Raw genomic sequence first — 24,736 nt, 5'->3', positions numbered from 1 at the left:
AACTGGTTCCTATTAAGTACAACAACTGAACAAGAAAACATATGAACATAACCACATAACTTTCCGCCAAAGGAAGATCAAATTAGTCCCACATTATTGTGTTTAACTATCATAGATCAACATCAAGCCTAATTCGATATCCATCTTCATTTTGCACACCCCAGACGCACTAATTGCCTCCACTTTCTTAATAACAATCTTACCGATCATTTAGTTACTTCGCACATAGTATTTATCGAGTGGTTGTTTATTCGGCTTGTGATTCTATCTAAATAATACATGCATGGTAATGGGTAAAACGTATGTTCGACGCGTGAAAGTGCGATGATGTGATTATTTAGTTCATTATAATTCATTCTACAAGTTTTATATACTTTTGAGCAACAATGACGAAAATTAACGAAGTTAAACCCTTTTCCAGTATTGAATTCCGGAATAAAACGAGCTTTTGCAAGGCGGTACGGCGAAATTACCAAAAACAGCCTTTACTTACAAAAGCAAACATACTGTTCCTCCTCCATGGAATTTTATTACAATTTAATTAATTCTCGATGCGAAGTAAACGGGCATTTCATGGGATTTCATAGAAAAAATGCCGGTGAAAATTCTCTACAGGTACATTGAAATTTGCAGTACATTTTTGACTTTATATTTTACTTCAAGTAATTGTACTTTAGGTCAACGGGAAGATATACAGCGGTATCTCATACCAATTAATTCATCAAACCAATAAACAATATATACTTGTTAGTCATTTATTTTGCAATTGTTTAATGTAAATCGATTAGCATGTAAATAGATTCATTAGTCGCACTTTCCAACAATACGTTCGGCAATAAATTGCAGTCGCATCTATCGTTGCAAGCCGTACATTACGATCGTTAATAGTTACATGTCAGCGAAATATTTCAAATACGCATGCAAATACCAAGTTGTCAATATAGATTAATGAAAAAAACACTTTCAATGTTTGATGTATTGTGTGTAAGGCACGTACACACGTGTGTACGATTCCACATGTTATTCAATGTATATGCATTTATGGGAGTATCATAATCATCATCGTCAGCTTATTTATGTTCCCACTAGCCACGTTGCAGGACTCCTAAGCCATAATCTACCACACTGTCTAGACGCGGGTTATCAGGTGTCACATAAGAATTTACCTCAGCGTTTCAAGCAGTTGCAATGTGGATAAAGCGCAGATAAATTGATAAATCATTTCTTTTCCTGGTGTCAAACCCCCGATTTTTCGATTTCACTCCGAGGTGCTCACCACTGAGCTACCAATGACTATTTATATGAAAATAAAAGTGTACGTAAATAAACGTTACCTCACTTGATTTTCAAACCAAGTGTTCAGTTCATCAAATTCTATGTCGTGTATACATGTATGTATACATATATAATGTATACATGTATACTGTATATATCAAGCTCTATGTCCTCTATACGCGTTTAATAAACAACTTTATCTTTTCCGTAACATTTTCCATCGCTATCGACGGAGGGTCTTACAATAAGTGCTCACACAGTCGCAACAAAGCCTGCAGCCAACCAAGCGTTAGATTTGACTTTTATTCGGCAATGTTTATCATTTGCTACGACGATGCTTTGTATAAAAAGTAAAACTTTTTGCATTTTCCATTTGGAAACGTTCAAGCGAAGGTAATATATAATCGTTATATGCGATCCTCTGTTAAAAAACTTTAAAAGTAGAAATAAGCGTTTGAATAAAACAATACACCGAAATACGCGAAAAACTGTATGCATTATGTAATTTCATCACCAAAATTTTATAATAATAATAATTTAATTTAATAAAATTTATACAAAAATTTAATAATATATCATACATCGATTCAATAAATTTATTCGTTTAAAAATTTAAAAATATTGACATAATAGTTAACGTACTTCGGGATACATTTCAGAACGTATTTTCTAAACGGTTGCTAATGTTTGAACAAAAAAATTATGTTTAACCTAACTATTCAAGCATCCATGAAATCAATCGATGTCAACATTAATGTGTTTAATTGGCTACGAAACGTTTAAAATTCCTTTGATTCGTTTTACTTCGTACTTTATTTACGTATAAAAACTAAACTAAAGGAAAAACATGGAACGGTATATACGAAAATTCTTATTAGTATAGCTTCATAAATTCATAAATAGATTAAAATATTAAAATTAATACAAAATAAGATGTAAGAAAAGTAAGTAGCACGCGTAGACTGCATAAAACAAAGAACTTAATTCGAACAATGAAATTGCCCTATAATTTATTATACTTAATGTATCTTCAAACCAATGATATATAAAATACCTTTTTAATTTGCATAGTAGAGCAGCATAACATACAAATCTAAAGCATGCATTAATCGGACATTTAAAACTGATGATGCTATGAAGATATCTAATCTTAATAGTTTCATAGAAATAGCAGAACGTTGAGTTAATGCGACGGTATAAGCGCCCGAGGCGAGAAATCTCGTCACCTAATAGCTCTTAACACTAACGATCCTATGTAGTCTTACTTCAACATCTTAAAGGGATTTACTGAAGATTAATCTACACATGTAATCAGAGAAAGGAATGAGAAAGTTAATTATGTTAACTCTTTAATTCGGAAATGTATTGAATGTTTAATTTATCCCTATCATGTTACACCAATAGGGGCGACATAATATGGTAAGTTTATCGAGGTAAATAATAATAATATTTCAACAGATTTTTACAGAAGGACTTTAAAATAAACAATAGACAATATAAAAGGAGTGTGCAATTATTATTTTGATGGTTGTAAAAGACTTAATAAAAAAAGAAAATGACGCATTATTTTCTTTAGAGCTGTATGAAGACGCTCAATGAAAAACTCATGTATTATTTAATGGGATACTTAATGAAGCACTAAATTAGCTCCAAAGTTTTTATCTTAGGCAGCAAAGTTTTTATCTTTTAATTTAATGCAAAATTATATATTCATACAGTAACGAGCATTCTTTCAAAGTCAATTCTAGCTTTAATGATTCCCTTGGGAAAAATAAGGGTGGAGACAATTATAGATCTCTCCTATCGAATTTTCCTCTCATTGTTCGTCATTTGCGGCGGAAGGAAAACCTCGCTGAAGTCGCTTACAAAGAGAATGTTTTAATGATGCAAGGCGCCATAAATTTTAAATCTATGTACCTGTGGACTTTTTACACAATAAATAATACAAGTAAATTAGTCACAAAAAGTCAAACACAAAGTTTTATATGACAATGTTGTTGTGTTAATATATAAATAAATTCATTGATAGCAAAACCTATCTACCTACTCAAACTAACCTAAAGAAATATTTGTAACATAAATTTAATTATATCTATAATCTACTTTAACCTTAAGATTTAATATGAAAAATAACAGCTACAAGTAATCCGACACATCGCAATATATCATTGACTTACGAAAGAAAATAAATATATTCGATAACCAATTCATCGTGTAACAACATAATACATTTCGTATATTATTCGTCTACGAGTTTCGATCCCATTCATATAATATTCATGAAGTCAAGTTATGCGCTCAATCAAACTTTAGCACGTTATATAAGTGAGATATTTGAAGGTCAGTGCCCTGTCTTAAACCTTGTTCACAACATAAAATTACTAATCAGTGGTAAATATATAATAAAAATAATATTTAACGTACATATTCATTTCATTAATATGATCCACGCGAATGCTTTACTTATGAATAGCATACATTACATAATACCACAAATTAAGTTTTTCAGGAGCGGTGGTGATAACGCTTACCATCAGGCGAACCACCAGCTCAATTGCCCGTTATTACTTTAAAAATGATGTACATCACTCATAAATTTATTAAGCTCACAAAACAAGTGATATAATAACAGAAAAAGCAATGAGGAAGCATCTCGTCAGACACGATTCATTCATAAAGATTGATTATATACCTACCTAAGCATAGATGTATCTATAAAAGATTCGTTTGACGATCTCTGACGTAGATACTAGGTATAGTTTTACCGCAACCGTGCTATTTGCATGCGAAAATCACATCTAAATATTTATATGAATTACATTCAAAGTTGTCCGCTGAACGAAATTTATGTTTAAATTTTGGACCGAATAATAATCGCCGCTGAATTTTGTTAAATAGAAGAACTCTTAATATAAATGTGTAATCATAATATCACTGTAATTTGTGTTATATTTAGAGAAATTTCAGCAAATATTCATTAAAATATGAGAAAATGTGTTTGTTTTTTTTTTTACGTCGCTACAGATTATGGTATTTTTTAGTTAGGAGGTTAGTTAGTGACCTAGATAGTTAGTGACTTTTTAATAGGATGAAACATGAAAAATTTGTTATAACAATAGATACTGATATCTACATAGCAATATTAAAATATTGTTATACAGATATCCAGTCCTTATGAATGTAAAAGTGTGATTATTAGCTGGTTTGTTCTTTTTCTCTTGCACCGCCATATAGTATGGTATTGGTTTATATCGAAATAACATTTAATTCCCATGGGATTTTTTTTCGTCGCAAACGAAACCGCGAGTGGAAACCTAGTCATTCTGTAATCCTTAAACCAATATCAAAGGCAGTAGGAATATAATTAATGTAGATATATGTATACTTGATATGTCAATGGATTAATTAGATGCAATATATTCTAAGATAAACAACTTGACAACCGAACATAGCCACTGTAATCAAATTTCAATAAACAAGTACACTATATACAAGTAATTTCGATTATAATATTAACTTTCAAATATTTCAATTCAAGAACATGTGCTGTCAAAAAACAATTGCAGAAATTCATAATTTTTTCACTTTTTTAGTTCTACGACATTCCCGTTTTCTCTTGATCATTCTTCACTGTTTAAAATATTTTTGTCACATCTGTTCAGCCGTTTGTCAGCTCAGAACTAGAACTATTTCATATTAATAAATAGCAGGAGGTATATATACACAAGGATAAAAAGGCGGAAGGAAAAAAACACAAAATATAAATAAAAGACGTGCTTAATGTTCTGTCCACGCAATCGTTCAACCCGCCCCACATCCTGCTTGGAAAAATTACAGGTATTCAATAAGGCTGAGGCCTTAACATAGCGACTGGCGATAGCGATATTATCTAAAGCAACTACAAAGAAAATAAAACTACAAAAAAAAGTCGCAGAAAATCAAAAACTATATATTATAAAAAAATTAACTCTCTCTATTTAACCAGTATAATAAATGAAAAAAAATACAACAGTAATTGTAACATTCCGCAAACGAATCAAAATATATTTAGTACGACTTAATTATTATTTGCTAATCATTTTTCTCTTTGAATTTTGACTATACAAGAGAGCTAGAGTTTGCGTTTTAATCACCAGGGAATGTTACATGTTTGGGCAATATTACGCAAAATTAAATACAAAATAGAATCCACCGAATTCCATAATTCTTCAAAGTGATTCAGTAACTAATAAGCAAGTTACTTGTAACAACCAGTAGTAACAGATAAGTAAACTATACCACACTAAAATAAAAATACAAATTCATAATAGCTCCCGCTGTTCACCACACTATGCTAGGCTGTTCAAAGGTACAACTTAAACGGATTCCATCAACCTTTATTGAGATGGAGTTAGAAGCGACGCGGAAATATTTTCGTTCTAAACCACAAATGTGGGTCGCATAGCTATTTCACTATAAGTGATCGCCTTATTGGGCCAAATAGATCAGCATAATAGCGTATTATACTTAACTATAGGGATCAATTCCGGTTGTTGGACACAATATGGGAACTCTGTTCAAGATTTATACTTCCCATATAAGGTTAGGATAAATTTGTTCAAACAGGAACGTCTTTTAGATATTCATAGCAGTGTTAGTTTTGATCTTCTATAGTGGAAGATATAGAAACAGGCGTGTTATTTTTTTTTTTGGTAAGCATCAAACGCCAACCTTTGGACGACTTATTGGGGATGCGTTGCGAAGGAGTTAGGGTTGAGGATTTAAGTCTCTGCTGCTCCCACTCCCCCATTTTCTGCGTTAAATTTCTTCCACGTTCAGCACTTTCAGGCCCTTCTCGTCTGCCATTGACATCTGTCGACATAACCCCCATTACATCTTCTTGTAGCGTCTTGTATGGTGATGTCTTGTTTGGTTTATTGAGAATAACTTGGCTACTTTCATATTGCGTTTGTGGTAACAATAGTGTTTGCATAAAGGATAGGTAACATAGATTGTCAATCTTATTAAACACAACAATACTATACATAAAGAACAGGAAAAAATGAAATTGTACGGAAAGTAGTCTTTATCGTGACGAAAAACTATCTATCTTTAATCTCTCCTTCTATATAAGTCTATACTTGATATTATACTTCCTTGTGAAGGTAATCACTCATTATAGAGTCATCATAGAGTCATATTCTAGTAATAGAAAATATCTATCACGCCTAAATGTCGCTAATTTTCTCAAACAAAACCTGCATAGCAATTGAATAAAACCTTTCGTCACAAAGCCCATCGGATATTCTAGAAAAGTCCAAATATTGGACGGAAAGTTCAAGCTTGGAGCTCGAATATTGTCTAAAAATACGAACTCAATTTTATCGTAATTCCGTGCAATGTGAGCGCTTCAGCGTGTGCTAATATTTACGTTAGCGCAAAGTGTTTAGTGCAAGCATGTCTTAGAACATTCAATCTGATATATCTATATTAATTGCGCGTTTATATCATGGCATATTGGTAATTGTAACTAATGAACTTGTATAAATTTTACATATATTAATAACGAACTGCGCCCGCGTAAGTCCGTATCCCGTAGGAATATCAGGAGAAAAAGTTGACTATATGTTATTCCACTTGTCCAGCTGTCTACGCACCAAATTTCATTGCAATCGGTTTAGTAGTTTTTGTGTGAAAGAGTAACAAACACACACACACATCTTTACAAACTTTCGCATTTATAATATTAGTAGGATTTAATTGAACTTCATATGCATTCAATTTCAATCTAACTAAATTATAAAAAAAAACATCTTTCAAAACTTGTTTCATCACTACCTTTCAAAATATATCAAATAGCAAAAGTGAAATCCTTAAAACCCGTCAACAAAGCAAAAGAGCTTACTCTAAAGTCTAAAGTTGCCAGTGTATAAATCTCAGGCGTATTACTAAGTTGTGGGGACACCTGTCGATGAAAAAATTTATTGTCGCTTTTATATCCAGGGAATTCCGAATAAACGACCACTATACTGGATTGTTTTTCGAAATAACCGAGACTTTTAAAACCAGCATTACGTTGTTTATTTTCTTAACTCTTTATTTTTCTCCTATATAATTTTGTTACTATGATATCGAAGTGTATTTGGTATCTGTACACTTTGATTTCCAAGGGAAAAAAAACCGTTATCTATAATGACTGGAAAAGAAATTGCTGATCTTGTTGTCTTCATCACTGAGTCAATTTAATTTACTTTTACCTTATTTTTATACATTCATATTAATTTATCATATGAAACCACAATCTACTATTATAAAATATTAGCCAATCTTTATCTTAAAGATTATCTTCCGTAAGTTCACGTAGCGTATTTTAACAGTAGATAACAATATTACTGTTTAATAATCCATCTCTCTCTAGCACATTACATTTGTACAAGAGAGAAAGTGACAGTGTAAACGCGATATATCCGGGGCAAATCTCCGAAGCGAATCGAAATGTGCAATATTCTTTCACTGTGTTAAGATTTACTGACAAATTATACCAATTATTAATGAAAATATTTCACTAAAGACAGACTTTTCTAGAATTTTAATACTTTCTTTAAATGACGAAAGTTTGACGTGATTTTGAATGAACTTACATGAACATATATTTATTGAACTTAAAGATCACGAACTAAGTAACAAAAATTAAATTGTTTTTTAAATTTTCCTTCACTAACATAATATGACGCTAACATAGTTTCATCCATTACATAGTACACCTTCCTCGGATAATAAAGGCTTGATTTCGTGAACCTTTTTCTCCAATATATGTCACGTGCAAACAAACAAACAGACCGGCTACAGTGTGTTTACATTGCAATTTATAAACTGGCCGCTCTCTCGCAGGTGCGCGAGATTAACCATTCTTTCGTTTATTTTACTAGGAATATGTGTGTACTTGTATTTTACACAATATGCTAGAAAATATTACGTACGCTGAGTTAGCTTTGCTTCAGATTTGCTTAGCGAGTGAGGAAATCTTTTCCGAGATTGCCTTCTCAGACAATGCGAAACAATGTTTCCCCGACTTTAAAAGAATACAATTTGGCTAAATGTATGTGTATTTTACTTTAAAATTAGTTAAATGTACATGAAAAAAAATCTAAATAAAAGTAATATATTAAAGTTTTAAATAACAAAAAATAAACTCTATCGTTATATTTTGATTGATGCTGATTATTGGCTTTTATTTTTAATGCATGCATCATTAAGAAAACCATCGCTTTGTCACATTAAAAACAAGAGAATTATAAATATATAACTAGATTTGAATGAAAACTCGACATTATTAGCACCCCTTATTGTTTTTAAAATACAAATATCACATACCTTCACCTCGAGTTTATCTTGGTTGGTTGTCCAAAAGAACTTTCAAACTGTTCAAAGACAAGATTCTAGGCTATTAGCGAGGACACTTGACTGGCGCTTGTTCTACGTTTTTCATTGAGAAAGCAGCGGCTTTGTAATTACTAGAAACGAGAGCGAAGCGATTTTAAAGTCGCGATGCGCAACGATTAGCGCACAATATGTGAGCGTAATATATGAGCGAAAGGCGATTAAATTGATGTAAAGACATAGTAAATAATTTTTACTTTTAAAAGAAATATATATATATATAAGTTATCTCAATTTATGACGTAATCGAAAAAAAAAATGTAACTCATTTGAGACATAGGATTGTTTTGTGATTACATAAAGTAATTTCTTAAGGACATCTTAAAAACTTATGTTATCAAAAAAATAGTTAAATTTCTTATATAAAAATATTGGTTATAGAAGGTTTCAATCCATTAATTATATTATATGTTAAGGAATATACATAATTAGAAGTTATTTCTCCCAAACTCTAAACTATCTGCAAATATCCCAACATACATATGACAAACCATTGAACATCCCAAATCCAATCTAGCCCGCCAAATTGGCCTCAATTAAGCCGAATTCCGTGGCCGCCTGAACCTCGCGGCAATTAGCTCGAGTCGGCCTGCGCTTGCGACGCTACGCTTCACATGCCTACACGCGCGTGCGCAACACGGTACGGGAGTTAGCTGAGGTGGCTGAGGTCCCAGTGTGAGTGTGTGATAGTGTTATGGGGCAGGATGGGGGCGGGACACAGCGCCGATGGGGACGCGGGGGCCTACGCCAGCGACCCGCCAGCCTCTGAACGGAGGAAGGGCCAAAGCAGACGCCGGAGGTTAGTGATAACTATGTGGTTGTGACATTTGCTAGTGACATGTATTTACGATTATTCTTCGTTATGAATACATTGATAATCAAAGCTTAACTATGGCTTTTGTTTATTCGGTCATATGTTAAAGAAAATGTGTGTTAGTAGGAATTTTAATTCGATTAATGGTACAGTGTGCAATAATGTAGGAGAAGAATATTAAAGTCAGTTTATACTCCGCCATCTCCGAGTTGATATTGGATGTAAAAAAGTAATATATCGCACCCTGTTATTACATTTTTGTACTTTAATATGTCTTTTTATTAAAAAAAAATCATAAACCTACAAAAACCTTATATAGTTAAGAATTTAGGAACGTCATTCGAAAGAAAGATTCGAATGTTGATTTTGCAAAAAACATATACATATCATGAAAACGTTATTATTGTTCAAATATATAATAAAAGACGTTCATTTCCATTATACAAATGCTCTGCGCAATTTCGGTACGATTAAAGCATCTCTTATACATTCACAAACAATGTTGGCACAGCGCACACTAACGTTACAACATTACAAAATTAAACACAAGCGGTAACTACTACTACATTATGTAAAGTCAAAGGGCGCTACGAGCACTCGTAGCCACTCGTAGGCTTTTGAGATCGAGGGCCATTCACCAGAAGGAAAACATTAAGCCGAGATAAAAGACATTACGATAATAGCCCCTAACAACGTTGTTACAAGGGATTTTTAATACGAGTGAAATAAACGGAAAATTATTTTCAAGGCAACGACCTTTTCGATGTATCTCGAGAAGTAATCCGCGAATTACAGCCTCGCAAAGGTGCTCAGTGAAGTTAGGAGGAGCGTTGCTATTTTATTAGTAAATTAATGAACCACAGTACTCCACTATGTAATTACAATGTGCAATATATTGTTATAAAGACCGTGTACAAACGTGTAAATAAACGTATATACTCGTATTATACATAATAAAGTATTTATTAACTTTAGAATACAGTTTTTTTTTATATGTTATATTGGTTAGTATTAACTTTAGATCTGGGGGCACAAGGGGCCAAGTCGATGTATTTGTTTAAAACGTAAAATATTTTTAATATTGCCATGACAATAACTTATGTAATAACTTAAGACAGAAGGTCCTTTAAGTGGAGACTAAATAGATTAACCGACTTGTTATTACATGGATCTCACAACTTTTTACGGTAGAGAGACTGAGCTGCGAGACTTGGGTTTTTTTGATGGCATATAATTTATCCAGATAAACTTAAGTCTAGCCACGAATTGTACCCACTTATATTTTAAAAGCGAAATCTTGGAGGAATGTATGTTTGTTACTTATTCAAGCCACAGAACAGATTTTGATGGTTGGCAGAGATGTGCCAGAAAACAACACATAAACTATAGAAATACTTGCTTATGTCCTGAGCATACAGCTAGTATAAAAGTAGTTAATTTATTTAAAATCCAACATCGGAACAATCGCATCAATAATTAAGTTTTAAATATTCAAAATTTATATAACATTCATATAATGTGTGCTATATAATTTTGTTTTTATTTTTATTACGATATAACAAAAAATACTTTAACAAACACAAAACAACGTAAACATGTACAAGTTTAAAGAAAGGAAAACGATAAAAAAAGCACACATATCCACTTCAATCTCCAATCTCGACTTTGCTAATTATATATTTAAAAAAAAAATCATACGACAATACAATTTTCAACTTTCTTCAACACTTTGTTTTCTCAAGATGTCTGCTATGGTATATGAATAATAGGAATGTTAATAACTGTTGTCTGTACTCGGTACAGTTATCAATCAAGCATACAATGAGGCAATATTAATTAGGTATACACAAGAACAATACTGACCGTATAAATGTTACGGACGTTGACTGTACTCGTGTGTGATTATTCCATTATTAAATCAAATCTCATTCAACAAAAATATCACCGTAGTAATATACTCCGCTAGGAACATCCTAGTATTACTCTTACATGGAAAATTTGAGACAATGCAAGGTGTTAAAATGGGACAAATGCCAGTGCCAAACCCAAAAGTAAAAAACAAACCTCATTCGCTTTTGAAAACATCGTTTAAAAAGGCGTGTCTGTCAAAATAATAGTATAAACATGCATGGACCAAACTTAATATTATGAAAATCGAACACTAATAATATGATTTAAAATAATGAATATAAGTCTCTATTCAATTAAGATTTCTATTAATATCTGACACCATACGTTTTCACTTAAAACTCCCAAATAATAAATAAAAAATGATCACAGAGGTAAATTTTAAAAGCTATTACAAAAAAGGAACTGGTAAACCCCGCAGGACACATTCGACGCGACGAAGCGAAACGAAACGAAAAACCCGCCAAAACATTTTCCAATGTGTTTCAAAATCGAACCGAATATCACCCGTCACATTTAAAATTCGAATTCAATATTCCAAGTCTATGAATGTCCTCCATACGTTTGATGTATAGAATGTCGATTTTCTGCGTTTTCTATAGGATATTGAATGGTATGATAGTAATATGTAGACGGAGCAGCTTTTGAGCACTTTTTACGAGAAACTCATCCATACGTAATAAAAATGAAGAGAACTTCTTTTAACTATTTCAGCGTAAAGTACTAAAAAGTCCTATTGTAAATTAAGATTGCTCCAACCACAAGTATGCATCACGTATATGAAACCATTGTATATATAAAACATTACAAAAAAAGTTGCATTTTGTCATCTCGTGATCCTAGTACCCCTACACTACATTTTTGTTCCTTCAGCTGTGGCGAACATTTTCCCGTAACAACAAAATCATTGGCTCCAAGTGATTTCCACTTCATCCCACTAAACCCCGCTTTGCATACACTATTCAAACGTCCCCGCTACTTTGCCATTCGACGCTTTCCCTTACAATTCCCCACAAAATGCAACGGTTAATCTCTAACATCCACATTGTAAGCCGTCGCACGGTTGTTACGGTCTTCATTTCGGAAGCTTTTCCTTTCATATCAGCGTGCAGAATATAGTGAAACAACTACGTTGTTGTTAGCTAATTTTATGTGATATCGCTTCTCTATGATATACATTCAGATACACAACTTTCTTTATGCGTACTATAATTAAGGTTTGATTTCTAAATTCCATCGATGCCCATGTAAGATAAGACGTAATAGGTGGACGTTGGCACAACTTTTTCTTACTAATTGTTGATTGAATCGAAAAATGTGCCTTCGTTAAGTTTTAATCGAAATGATTTGTCTAGAATGATGTAAATAACATTTATTTTATTTTTTCTATGAATCTAATGAAAGATTAAAAAACCCGTAGTCGTATATTTAGGTTGAAAAGGTTTTAAGTCTACAGGGACTTGCGAACTTGGCATTTTACGGCCGCCAACGCAAAAATGATAGCCACATTTACATAAAGATATATCTAGGCTGCAAGCGTTATTTCGTACTTAATTACATTTTTATTCAAACGTTTTAAAACAGCGTTGAATGAGCGCAAATAACCAATTACTTTAATTTTACAGGACCGTTTGTTGGATTAATTTATACTTGAATTAAACAACATTAATTACATCAAACAAGCTAGATCAAAGATACCATATAATGAAAGTAGGATTTAAAAACAAAAATCATTCTGTGTGAAATTTGTTTTTATCACCAAATGTTACATATTAACAATAGTTACATAATAAATTAGTTCAATTGCACATTCTTTAACACATATGGGTACAAAAGCTTCCATTGAACGATAATAAATTCCATACAAAAACGCCACACATTTTTGCAGAATCACAAGAAAAAATCAAACGCTCGTGTCGGGTTAGCCATACAAACTAGGAATATACGAGTAGATAAGACCTGGGCCCTTCAATCAATTACCGTCATAACTTATTATTGGATCTGATTTTTGCGTCGTCAATCTATCTATTAATGCTGACATAAAACCTAGAGCCGTCACAACTCTATCGAAATCTCATATAATTTTAGATACAGCGTAATATTAGCCTTCATGGTAATGGTATAACAATATAATTCATGTATATAGTACAAATACATAGGTAATGCTCACTAAGCACATAATAACCAATAATACTGATGAGATTAAATTTAATCCGAGTAACAATCGTCGACCTGCCGCCTATGCCTTTGCTTGTGTAAAATTAGTTCGAGACAGCCGCTCCCTTAAATTTCTTAATACTTCAAAATTCGATCAGCTGCTCAAACGCGTTATCATAACAGACAAACACACAGAAGCATTTTGAAATTTTACAAAATTCTTACTATTATTATAAAATGTGTTTGTTTGTTTATCCAAATCACGTCACAACGGAACCATTTTATTGTATAATTTTTGTGGTTGAAGATAGTGAGAAGGCTGGAGCATTTTTTACCCCGATGAAACATCAGATTTTCTATGGGAATTTCCATGAACGACGCAACCAAAGCTGCGGCCTATGCGAATGCGACTATGCAATAAAAATTTATCAAATCATTTGTCAATAACAAACAAACACGTTATTAACTACATGCTATGAATGATTTATAAGTTGCACAGTAAGTTTCACTAACAGCTGCTAAATTGGCTAATTTTGTTAAAACGAAATAAAAAAAAAATCATTTCTGTGAAGATCCAAGAATACTTGGTGAAAGTTGAATTTTTGTTTTAATTTCAAATATGAAATAGCAGTTGGCGATATTCATTTTAAAACTAAAATGCCTTTTCCAAGTTTTATAAATGCAGTTAGTACTTATATCATCTACGCAAACTTATATTCGGACTTTGTGAGTTTTAGTAACTAGTTATTCGCTTCATTTACAGTAAATCTTACTAATATTATAAATGTGAAAGTAAGTTTGTTCGGATGTTTGTCCGTCAATCACGCTGAAATTACTGAACGGATTTTGATGCAATTTAGTTTATAGACATGGTATAAGCTAACTTGGGTGATAGGATACTTTTTATCGTTATTTTAAACACCTTCTTACGCATATACACGTTTTACATGTATTTCTCTATAAAGACACAAAAAAGCGACAAATTTTCACTATTTTATTAACATGATATACTGTTACATATGGAATCACATGTATTCTCAAATATTTCGATATTTTACTAAACTTTTATTTATGTAAATACTTAATATCGATCGTTACGCGCAAATGCATTTCATAGAGAACTACATTTATTTAAATAAAAAATAAATTAATTTATTGTTAATAATTAATTTATTTGCAATAAATAACTCTGAAATATTAATCAGTGAGTGAGTGAAATAAAATACTACCGAATGATGAATGTACTTTTTTATGGTAGAATTTTTTGAGAAATAATATTTTAACAAAAAATAAATTTTTAAACACAAAACTATACCGCGTTCAAATTAACAGCACTAGTGCAAATTTCATGCATAAAAAGAATCATCAAAATCGCTTCACCCAATAAAAAGGCAAGAAATTACAAACACAAAAATACAATCTAATTGAATACATACTCCTTTTTTGAAGTCGGTTAAAAACTACACGTACCCTCCAAAAGCATCACTTTTTGTTAGTTACGAACTATATCTATTAGTTTCATTTTAAGCAATTCTAGACGAACATTGGTCTCCATCTATTTCCTATGGTAGTAATTTTTTTTTTTTTATTTGGATAAAAACGTTACATCTGCATGTATATGAATCCTTAGGCTCCTGAACTAGTGTAACACTGTGTCTCAGGAGCCAGAGGCTTCTCCCAATTGTATTCTTATAAATACGTTCTTAAAATCATTATATTCATCGCATTAACGCTACTATTAAAAGATCCGAGAATGGATTCTAGTAATTAATTAAGTATTACTTTCTGCTTTGTTAGGAACAAGAAAATGTGAGCTCACAAGCTTATCTGTGTTGCTGTGGTATCTATACCAAATATTGATTAATTCAGAAATCTATACACTTATAATACGTTTTATTTACTATATTGTATATACTGGTATTTGTAAGCAGGAACATGTTTGTTGCTTGTCTAATTTTTATTTTTTAATTATTTTTTTTTATTTCGTGCTTTTTGCCCGCGTAGTCTTAGGCAAGGGATAAACAGTCACAGGGTTTTACCCGTATAGTTCCTGTTCCCATGCGATTTCATGAATAAAACTTATCCCACATCCTGCCTCGGGTTTCCAACTATCTCTACACCAAAATTCATCTAAATCGGTTCAGTCGTTTAGGCGCGAAGATGAGACAGGCAGATAAAGGTACTTTCGCATTTATAACATTAAGTATTGATGTACTCAAAATATCGCATTATATAATTCTAAGGTTACGTACTCATCTTGTCGGTTTCAAACAAGTTTATACGGGGATTGTGGGTAGGTGAGTGGTTTAAGAAATCAACCTTGGTAGTCACTATAACCACTCTCTGTACGTTGCTGAAAACAATTAGGTACGTAGTTGAATAATTACCCAGGTACTTAAAGTAAGACGTTGCAATGCAAATTATACGAGTTAATTCAGTACAAACGACGTGAATGGTAAGAGAATTTACGAGACAACGTTACAAAGCCAAGGAATTCTTTGCAACGCAATTGTGTCGCGAAATTCTGCAGTAGATGCGATGGCGTATAGTAATGCACCTACAGACGTTATACAACGATGGTTTATTTACTTGTTAAAACTTTTAATTAATTTGAGAACTACGTGAGGTAACAGAAAGATCTACACAGCCTGCTTTGAAAATTTTATTGTCTTATGACATATTGAATTTTAATTGATCTTTGATGGTACGATATGGCATTATAGTTCTTAAAATATTATAGAGTTTTATTAAGGATTGATCAATGCTCTCCTAAAACTATATAAGGATTAAATTAATCATCCCAATGAAATTAAACAGAGTAAGAAAAATCCTACTATCCTACTAATATTATAAATGCGAAAGTTTGTAAGGATGTGTGTGTGTGTTTGTTGCTCTTTCACGCAAAAACTACTGAACCGATTGCAATGAAATATCGTACGTAGACAGCTGGACAACTGGAGTAACATATAGGCAACTTTTTATCCCGATATTCCTACGGGATACGGACTCACGCGAGTGAAACCGCGGGGCGCAACGAGTCATGTATAAAAACTAGACAAAATCCAAATTTTTGCTCACATTATACGAATTCCTATTTCGTTGTTCAAACCGGCCCTCAATACCCAATAAATTCCATCTGTTCTGTGAACTTTACTGATAGTAACACACCTACCTTACGTGATTACTATATGGTCTACGATACGCGAGTGTTAGACAATCATAACGTCCGTATAAATATGTATTGCACACGGTAAATCTGCGTTCATCTGAGATTGCGGCGAGCGGCGCAGTAACTGGAGCATGGCCTAACTGGACAATACTTATGGCTTGTCCGTTATCAGCCTTAAAGAAATCTGTGTGAGATAAATATTATATTATAATAATAAATTTGTTTTTCGTAACAGTGTGACTGTGTGTTAATTATGGAGTCGGTCGAAACACACTCGCGATTGATGTAGAAAAGTCTCTTTTGTTGTTTGTCATAAAGTGTTGTAGTGTTAATTGATTTAAACGCAAACAGGTTTTTTCAAATGTAATACGTCCATGCAAATATTAAAGTCATTTTAATCTTCTATTTATAATAGAAACGATATTAAAAAATTATAAATTCATTATTTTTTAAAGTTATAAATATATAATTATATAATATTACCAAGATGATTGTTGTGTAAATAACTTGATACATTCCCTTTTAGTTACAACTCGTCAACCATAGCACATATAATATATAAATCAATCTCTATTATTAATTATAAAAGAAGAATAGAGCAATGACTCAAATTGTTTCATTATTTCATACGATTCGCAATATTATCAACTGCATGCGATATTTAACACGATTTGCATTTAAATAACAAATTACCAATAAATTATCACAGTATATATATTTTATATATGCGTGGCTTTTGTGCCGCATCATTTACGTTTATGTATTTATTTCAGATATACATCATTTATACTATTATTTTTGAAATTGTGAATTTGTACGTATGTGTTATTTGTATCATAATGTGAAAGTGTGTTGTTTTGGATGTTTGTCCGTCAATCACGCTGAAACTACTGAACGGATTTAGATGAAATTTGGTGTACAGACTGCTGACAGCTGACTTGGGTGATAGGATATTTTTTATCCTGATTAAATGCCCCTTGGAAGAACTAAATAATTTGTAAATTTCTTAATATAAACATAAAACATTTGAATATTAACGTATCCTATCCATAGCACGAAGGCATATAGTATTTACTCCATTAGTCTTATGCTGGTATTAACAAATTTTGCCTACGAAATCGCAAACATTCGTATATCACATGATTATTTGCACGCCAGTGTGTGTTGGCGTAGGTTGCGTCCACGTAAATGTCTGTCTGTTATAGTTTTGATATTTAAAATGAATGAATGAAATACTAGTTACCTAATTTATAAGTTAAGTATGTAAACAAGCTCACTATATATATTACTGTAAATATATTCGCGGACTTATTGTGGTAATCATCCATAATTTACTAGAGGTTCTCAAGACATTGTGTATATTTTTTTACTACGAACAGCTTTTCACAGAGTAGCTCTTTTTTTTAAGATATGTATTTTAATAAAGAAAATATTATTATTATTTAAATAAACATTATATGTATGCAGATTTATTCATACATAGTAGCCCAATTTTTTGTATACGTTCTTTAATAAATATCTAAAATCTTAATATGCTAAAATCGAACGACCATAAAATAAAATAATTCTTTAAGTTATTTGCCTCATTTATCGACGTCTAATGTCCATTTTTAAATAAACACGAAATCATATATCAAATTTAATTCATATAGGTGAAAAAGGTAAATTTTATGAATTTCATATTACGATGAAAAATGTGTTGTATTTCGTTCGGAAGCCTTCTTTAAGGAAATGCGGAAGCGTCTCCACCTTTTTGTCATATTGCGGATGTAATAAAATATTTACATTTCTTAGGCATTTTAAAATTACTGTTTATTACTCGCTTGAATCTACGAATACATTTTACTTTTGTTGTTAGCAAGAAAAACATGTTTCCCCTTACGTAGAGATAATGTATAAAATCATTCTAGTTTATGATATAGAAATAGTTAAAATATTTTCCAAATAAAGAAATAAGAACATAACCGGTTTTAATTACTTTTACATAATGAGTAATAGAACTACTTAAGAAAGACGTTACATCGACTTAAAAGAAGCACACCGCATCAAAATAACCCTCATCAAATATACTAATAATATCAACAAAAGTAAATACCAATGGACAATACGGTGATCACAACGCTTCAGTCGAGAACTGGTGCAGCAGAGCGTGATAACATCTAGCGTTTCTCTCCACCGTTTTTCAGTTGGAACATGACACTTGCAGTCGCTGTGTCCCTCCACGCTAGCTGAACACGACAGATTATCGAGTATTGCCGATATACACCGAATATTTGCACCTAGGCTTAATTAAAACACATTATAAAGACGTACATAAGGCCAACACGTTGCAGATCACCTATGGATATAGAGCAATATCTTATAAAGAATTCAATAAGTTCAATTATTGAAAAAAAATTATATAATATAGTAGTAGAAGTATATAAATTAGTATCTTGTGTCAATACTTATCGATTGTTTGTTTCGATTAATGTTACTTATAAGGGTATACCTATTTGATACCGAACCACATATAAAAAATAAAGTTTATTTAACACATTAACACATTTTTTAACTAAAATACAGCCTTATAACCATCTAAAATAGGTTAACATTATATTATTCAGCTAACTACAGGTATATTAACGAAGATTTGAATGCATAAGCAGATATAAAGATAAGATGCATACAAGATTTCAGCAACGTTTAAAATATAAGTTACCAACTTAAGCTCGCAGCATAGCTTCCTAGATAAACAGTGAAAATATTACTGTAGGTATAATCTAACTGCATACATTTAAATAAATCATATTCAAAGGACTTTAATGTATGGCCACGGATCATATATAACATAATATTTTACGTTACAGCAGCTGTCACGTTTTCAAAATACTTGACAAAAAAAATAACTGAAATGAGGTACGAGAAGCTTCTAGAACCTTGCTTAATTTATTTGGCGACAAAGAACATGTGAATCTTAAACAAATACTGACCCATGTCATTCCTTTATGATATAACTATTGCCAACACTAGGGAAATTCTTCATTGGAATTAAGCGAAAAAAAGAATCGCTCAGTGACAGGGATTCGCTTTTATACTAGTTGTGTAAGTGACAGTTATAAATGGACGGAGAATGGCTGGTTGTATAAGGAAAAGCTTTTATGAAAACCTACTTATATCTTAATAATATTAACATTTATTAAGTTCGCGCCCATTGGTAGACGGAGCTATATAGTTTCATGGCATATTTATTCTTTATGATAAACTTCTTTTGCTCATTATAAGTTTTGTATCCATTTAATAAGAAGGACCTATAATAAATCCTCCGCCTCCGCCTCCTTGGTACAGTGGTTAACGCGTGAGCGTAGAACCGAGGGGTCCTGGGTTCAATTCCCGTTGGGGACGCACCAAAAAAAAAAGTCTCGGTCTGGCAGGACACAGAAGAATGATCACCTACTTGTCCGTAAAAAAAATCGATCAATGAAACAGATGTACATCATCTGCCCCATACTGGGGTATGGGGCAGATGATGTACTAGGGGACACGGGACTTCACTACAGTCAAACTATAATGCTAGATCTGGAACCGTCGAGGCTCCAAACTTTTAATGAACTCACTATGTACGACAGCACTTGTACTGAATATATAAAAGTCTCCTTATGGTCACATTAAGAAAACAGTAACATTTTCATACCCATCAGTCAGAAAACGTTTTTGCATATACGATAAGATAGGCAGGCGCAGTGCGCAAATGAAATTACTTTTATCGGCACGCCCCACTGAATCAATGGTTGACGCGTGAACGTCACTGGCCTTGCAAGTTGAGTTAAAAAAAAACTTAACTCTTATACTTTATAGACGACTGATAATTTACTTCTATTATTCATATACTCTCTACTACCTTCTAGAAAATCAAAGCGCACACATCTTCCGCATGGAAATAAAATCCGACTTTTCAAGCCTGCTCATACTTCCCATCTCTTATAGTTTCCAGCTCAATGAAATACAGATGTACTGAAACTGATTACGATGCCAATACCCCGCTTGCTTCGAGCGACGCATCACAAAACAACATCGAGGGCTCGCCCGCACCTCACGTACGTAGAGAAAAAGGGAAAACTTTGAATTGTATCGCAACTCGAGAGTCACGTTTAGATCGCTTAAGTGCACACTTCGCGCTAACAAGATAACGAAGTACGGAAAATCTTTTCTGAATACAAACATAAAACTCGTAGAAACTGCATTATACCTCCTACCGTCTTTCGTATCATTAAAAGTTTGGAGCCTCGACGGTTCCAGATCGTATTCGATCGATCATTGCAGTTTGACGTAAATAATTAACTTAGTAGATAAATAAATCATATCCTTGTTCGTCAAAGGCAGAAACCGATTTCAACAATTTCTGCCTTCGTCGAGTTTTCATCAAACAATGTAACAATAGCTGTAATTTGAAATGTTTTTGACAAGTTATTATTGAATCGTCATTACAGCGATTAAAATAGCGTGTTTAGATAATATAAATCTCTAGTCGTAAGTTAAATTACTTTCACGTGTAAGAAAATTCTCGATGTTGGCCTTGAAGTGGGTGTGGGAGTGCTATCAATATACTATAACCGAAGAAAATAGAAATACCTTTAAAATATATAATGAAAAAGGGGAAAAACATTTGTAATTTAAAATGTGTATTATGAAAAATACATTATCGCGACGCCCAACACCTGACAACTTATAATTTATCTATTAGATTCTCGGTGTGAGTACTTTTGTATATTGTCTTGTTTTGTTTTATTTTAGTCTTTATTAACCTACTTACCCAAAAGGCTTTAGTTTGTATATAATAAATTGCCAATAAAAATTTTTAAATAGAAAATATGAGCAATTTATTCCAAAATCCCAGATTATCATTCATTTCATATAGCTACCATAATCACTACATAGCATAAAACAAAGTCGCATTCTCTGTCCCTATGTCCCTATGTATGTTTAAATCTTTAAAACTACGCAACGGATTTTGATGCGGTTTCTTTTAATAAGTAGAGTGATTCAAGAGAAAGATTTATATTTATAAAAACACCTATTAAACCACTCCGAATTTAACGCGTGCGAAGCCGCAGGCAAAAGCTAATAAAGTTATAAACTATTATAATAACACGAACGTCGTAACTGAACAAAATCCATTTACAAAATTGTTTTCCGTTTTGAAGAAAACGTGTTCCCACTTCCATTATACCTGTAACCTTTCAAAGTTAATAGAACCTCTTATAGTTTATACACTGTAGAGGTCTTTATCAAGGTCTGAGAGTTATCGGCTGCCTCCACCACACATGAGTGACCCTCGTCAATCAAGTACCAATTAGCGGTCAACTATGGTTCAGCCCTGATCTAGAAAATTGACGTGCTACGCCACTATATGATTTATTGACTAGGGAATAATGATATTTTGTATGATTTATTATTGTAAACATGTTACGTTGAGTTTATCTTTATTATAGTAGGTATTTGAAAAGTTAAATGTCGGAATATTTATAAGAGGCTTTTATACATAAATACAAAAGTTTGATGTACTAAGAGTCTTCACTAACCTAAAATCTAAATATTTCGCGTTTTAAAACTCCCAAACAGAACTTCCACCAAATCAATTTTAAGTACGAATTTAACAGAGTAATGTAGTTTCAAACTCAAACCCCATTATAAACTAACCAATGTTTTATTTAATCAATACGCATTTCAAAATGCGCATATTTAAAAACAGCTGCAAGCGATATAAATTAATGGAATCAAAACTGAATCCATTTTATCTGAACATTAAAGAGCTCACGGGGAAATATACAATTATTTTCCGACTTGTTGATTTTTGCAACGGCACTCAGCGAGATCGTAGCATTTCCCTGATCAAGATTAAGCATATAATAATGATATTTCTGTTTATTATAGCATCAATAGCTTTCCCATTAAATTTTATTATATTCCAATAGCATTTTATGAGTTTTAAATCGACAACGCTTCACATCATAAAAGATTTGTATAGTCGTAGTTGTATACAATTTGCAGCGATTTATTTTATTAGTAGCGATTTTTTTAAATTTTCTCGCACGTTCATCGTTTCCAAACGCACAAATTATTAAAAACTATCTTACGTTAGATAAAATCATACATGATACTTGTAACAAAGAACAATTACATCACCGGTAAGTTAATAAAGTCAGAGTGAAGTTAATCCATGACTGGTAATAATCAATCGAATATATTGTGAATATTATCAAGGTTGGGTTCATTCAAGGAACTACACACCCACGAATACCATACTTAGGAAGTCGATGTCATATAAAATAATTAAAACTAGGAAAAACATTCCCACAAATTCATTATGTATGCGTCACGCACGCAATTAGTTAATTGATACATTTAATCACACCCTCATCTAGTACGGTGGTTTTAATCCCGTTATAAGTTTGAGCTCGCATTGCTGACTATATTAACGCATACGTAGGTATGTTCTCTGGTTTTCATACAGTCAGGAAGGGATAGCAATAAATCAACAGTTTCAAATGTGTTGGCTACGTTCCGTTGTTTAATCGATGCAACTTTATATAAATTTTACATGGCGTAAACAAAAAGCATACCCAATTCTACATAATAAACCCCCTTAATACTGATCTTTAACGACCGGATAGAACTCGCACTGAGTTCTATAAGCTTCTATTCTGTAAGCTATACTAGATAAGAACGTTCCTGTACCGTATACTGCAGCTAAACCTACAGTCTCACAGAACATGGTATTTATAGTCAAGTGATTGTAATATGAGGACCTCCTCCATACACAATACTTTCAGAATTGAATATAAATAGCATAAGACCCTTATTTATTGTATGCTGCTCAACAAACTGTATAAAATTAATGTTAACACGACGCCATGAGGATATGGTAAATAGTGCGGAGTATGAAGCAAACATGACCTAATTCGAAACTAAACAGACTGTGTAGAAATTTAAAACAACTGGAATATAGGCAATTGAATATTATAACAAATTTTATTGATATAAATACAATGCGAAATACATGTAAATGGAATATCTAATTCAAATTATGATGCGATTTGCATTTTAGAGTAAAGCCATCCGATTTGTGGTTAGTAACAACACGCCACAAAACGGCAAACCTTGTCACTTCCCAAAACATGTCATGTACGTTTACTCTTGTATTCCGAAAATTAATTTCATTATTACTACATAAGACACTTAAGACCTCCTTAATAATATAATTATTATGTCTTTTTAAACCTTATACATAGATATTTTCACTTTAAAATAGAAAATTAAGGACTCCTTCCAAATTTGAAGATCATTGTTGAATAACATTACTTCACTGGCCGCAAGATCTATAGAATCTTATCTGGATAGCCTTTTAATGGTGTATGTACATCAATCAACAAGACCACTCGTGTTCCCTCCTATACCTAACAGTGAAATCAATACCTCCATCCTCCAAACGTTAAGTGAATTGTACCGCCTATTTACTTTTCTTTGTAGAAGATGATTATGCTAGACTTTTCTTTGTAGAAGATGATTATGCTAGACTGTTTAAACTCTAAAATTATCACAGTAACATTATAAATTTGAATGTTTGTTTGTTTGGATGTTTGTGCGTCAATCACGCTGAAACTACTGAACGGATTTTGTTGAAATTTGGTACAGACAGGATATGACCTGACATTGGTGATAAGATAATTTTTATCTCAATTAAATGCTCTCTTGGGACAGGAATCTCGATATTCGGGCGGAGCCGGGACGAGCGCCTAGTATGCAATATTTTATTAATACGCCATACTGTATACCTAACTCGCTCTATTTACTGAGTCAACAAAAACAGACATAATATAAAAGATAACTCTTGTTATAGATTATATCGACACAGATACCTAAAAAACCTTTTCATATAACTTCTAACATTTTGCACTTATCCAAGGATACGCTATCTTATACTCAATGTACCTATAAGTTTATCAAAGACATGA

At 32.4% G+C, this 24,736-nt stretch overlaps 2 protein-coding genes across 5 annotated transcripts in view; one reads left to right on the top strand and one right to left on the bottom strand.

Moving 5' to 3' along the window:
• The window catches only part of LOC119831054 (calcium uniporter protein, mitochondrial), a 107,785-nt gene that overhangs the window by 13,930 nt on the left and 69,119 nt on the right, over positions 1-24,736 (bottom strand). The window contains exons 1-2 of one of the 3 annotated variants that reach the window (XM_038354284.1): positions 8,629-8,761; positions 5,986-6,126 (exon numbers count right to left, since the gene is read on the bottom strand). The exons of 1 other annotated variant lie outside the window; for it this stretch is intronic. In XM_038354284.1, coding sequence (XP_038210212.1) covers positions 5,986-6,064 — 79 coding nt within the window. In that variant the 5' untranslated portion in view covers positions 6,065-6,126; positions 8,629-8,761. Of the gene's footprint in view, positions 1-5,985; positions 6,127-8,628; positions 8,762-24,736 lie in introns of those variants that run through there. One more of the 3 variants, XM_038354282.1, reaches the window with a different exon arrangement.
• Positions 9,290-24,736, top strand: part of LOC119831053 — an 80,347-nt gene continuing 64,900 nt past the window's right edge. For both annotated transcript variants that reach the window (XM_038354279.1, XM_038354280.1), the window contains exon 1: positions 9,290-9,493. In XM_038354279.1, coding sequence (XP_038210207.1) covers positions 9,399-9,493 — 95 coding nt within the window. In that variant the 5' untranslated portion in view covers positions 9,290-9,398. The remainder of the gene's footprint in view (positions 9,494-24,736) is intronic.

This window comes from Zerene cesonia, chromosome 13 (genome assembly GCF_012273895.1).
Source record: "Zerene cesonia ecotype Mississippi chromosome 13, Zerene_cesonia_1.1, whole genome shotgun sequence".
Lineage (NCBI taxonomy): Eukaryota > Metazoa > Arthropoda > Insecta > Lepidoptera > Pieridae > Zerene > Zerene cesonia.
The sequence above is the reverse complement of the archived record's forward strand: the minus strand, read 5'-3'. Positions and strand labels throughout refer to the sequence as shown.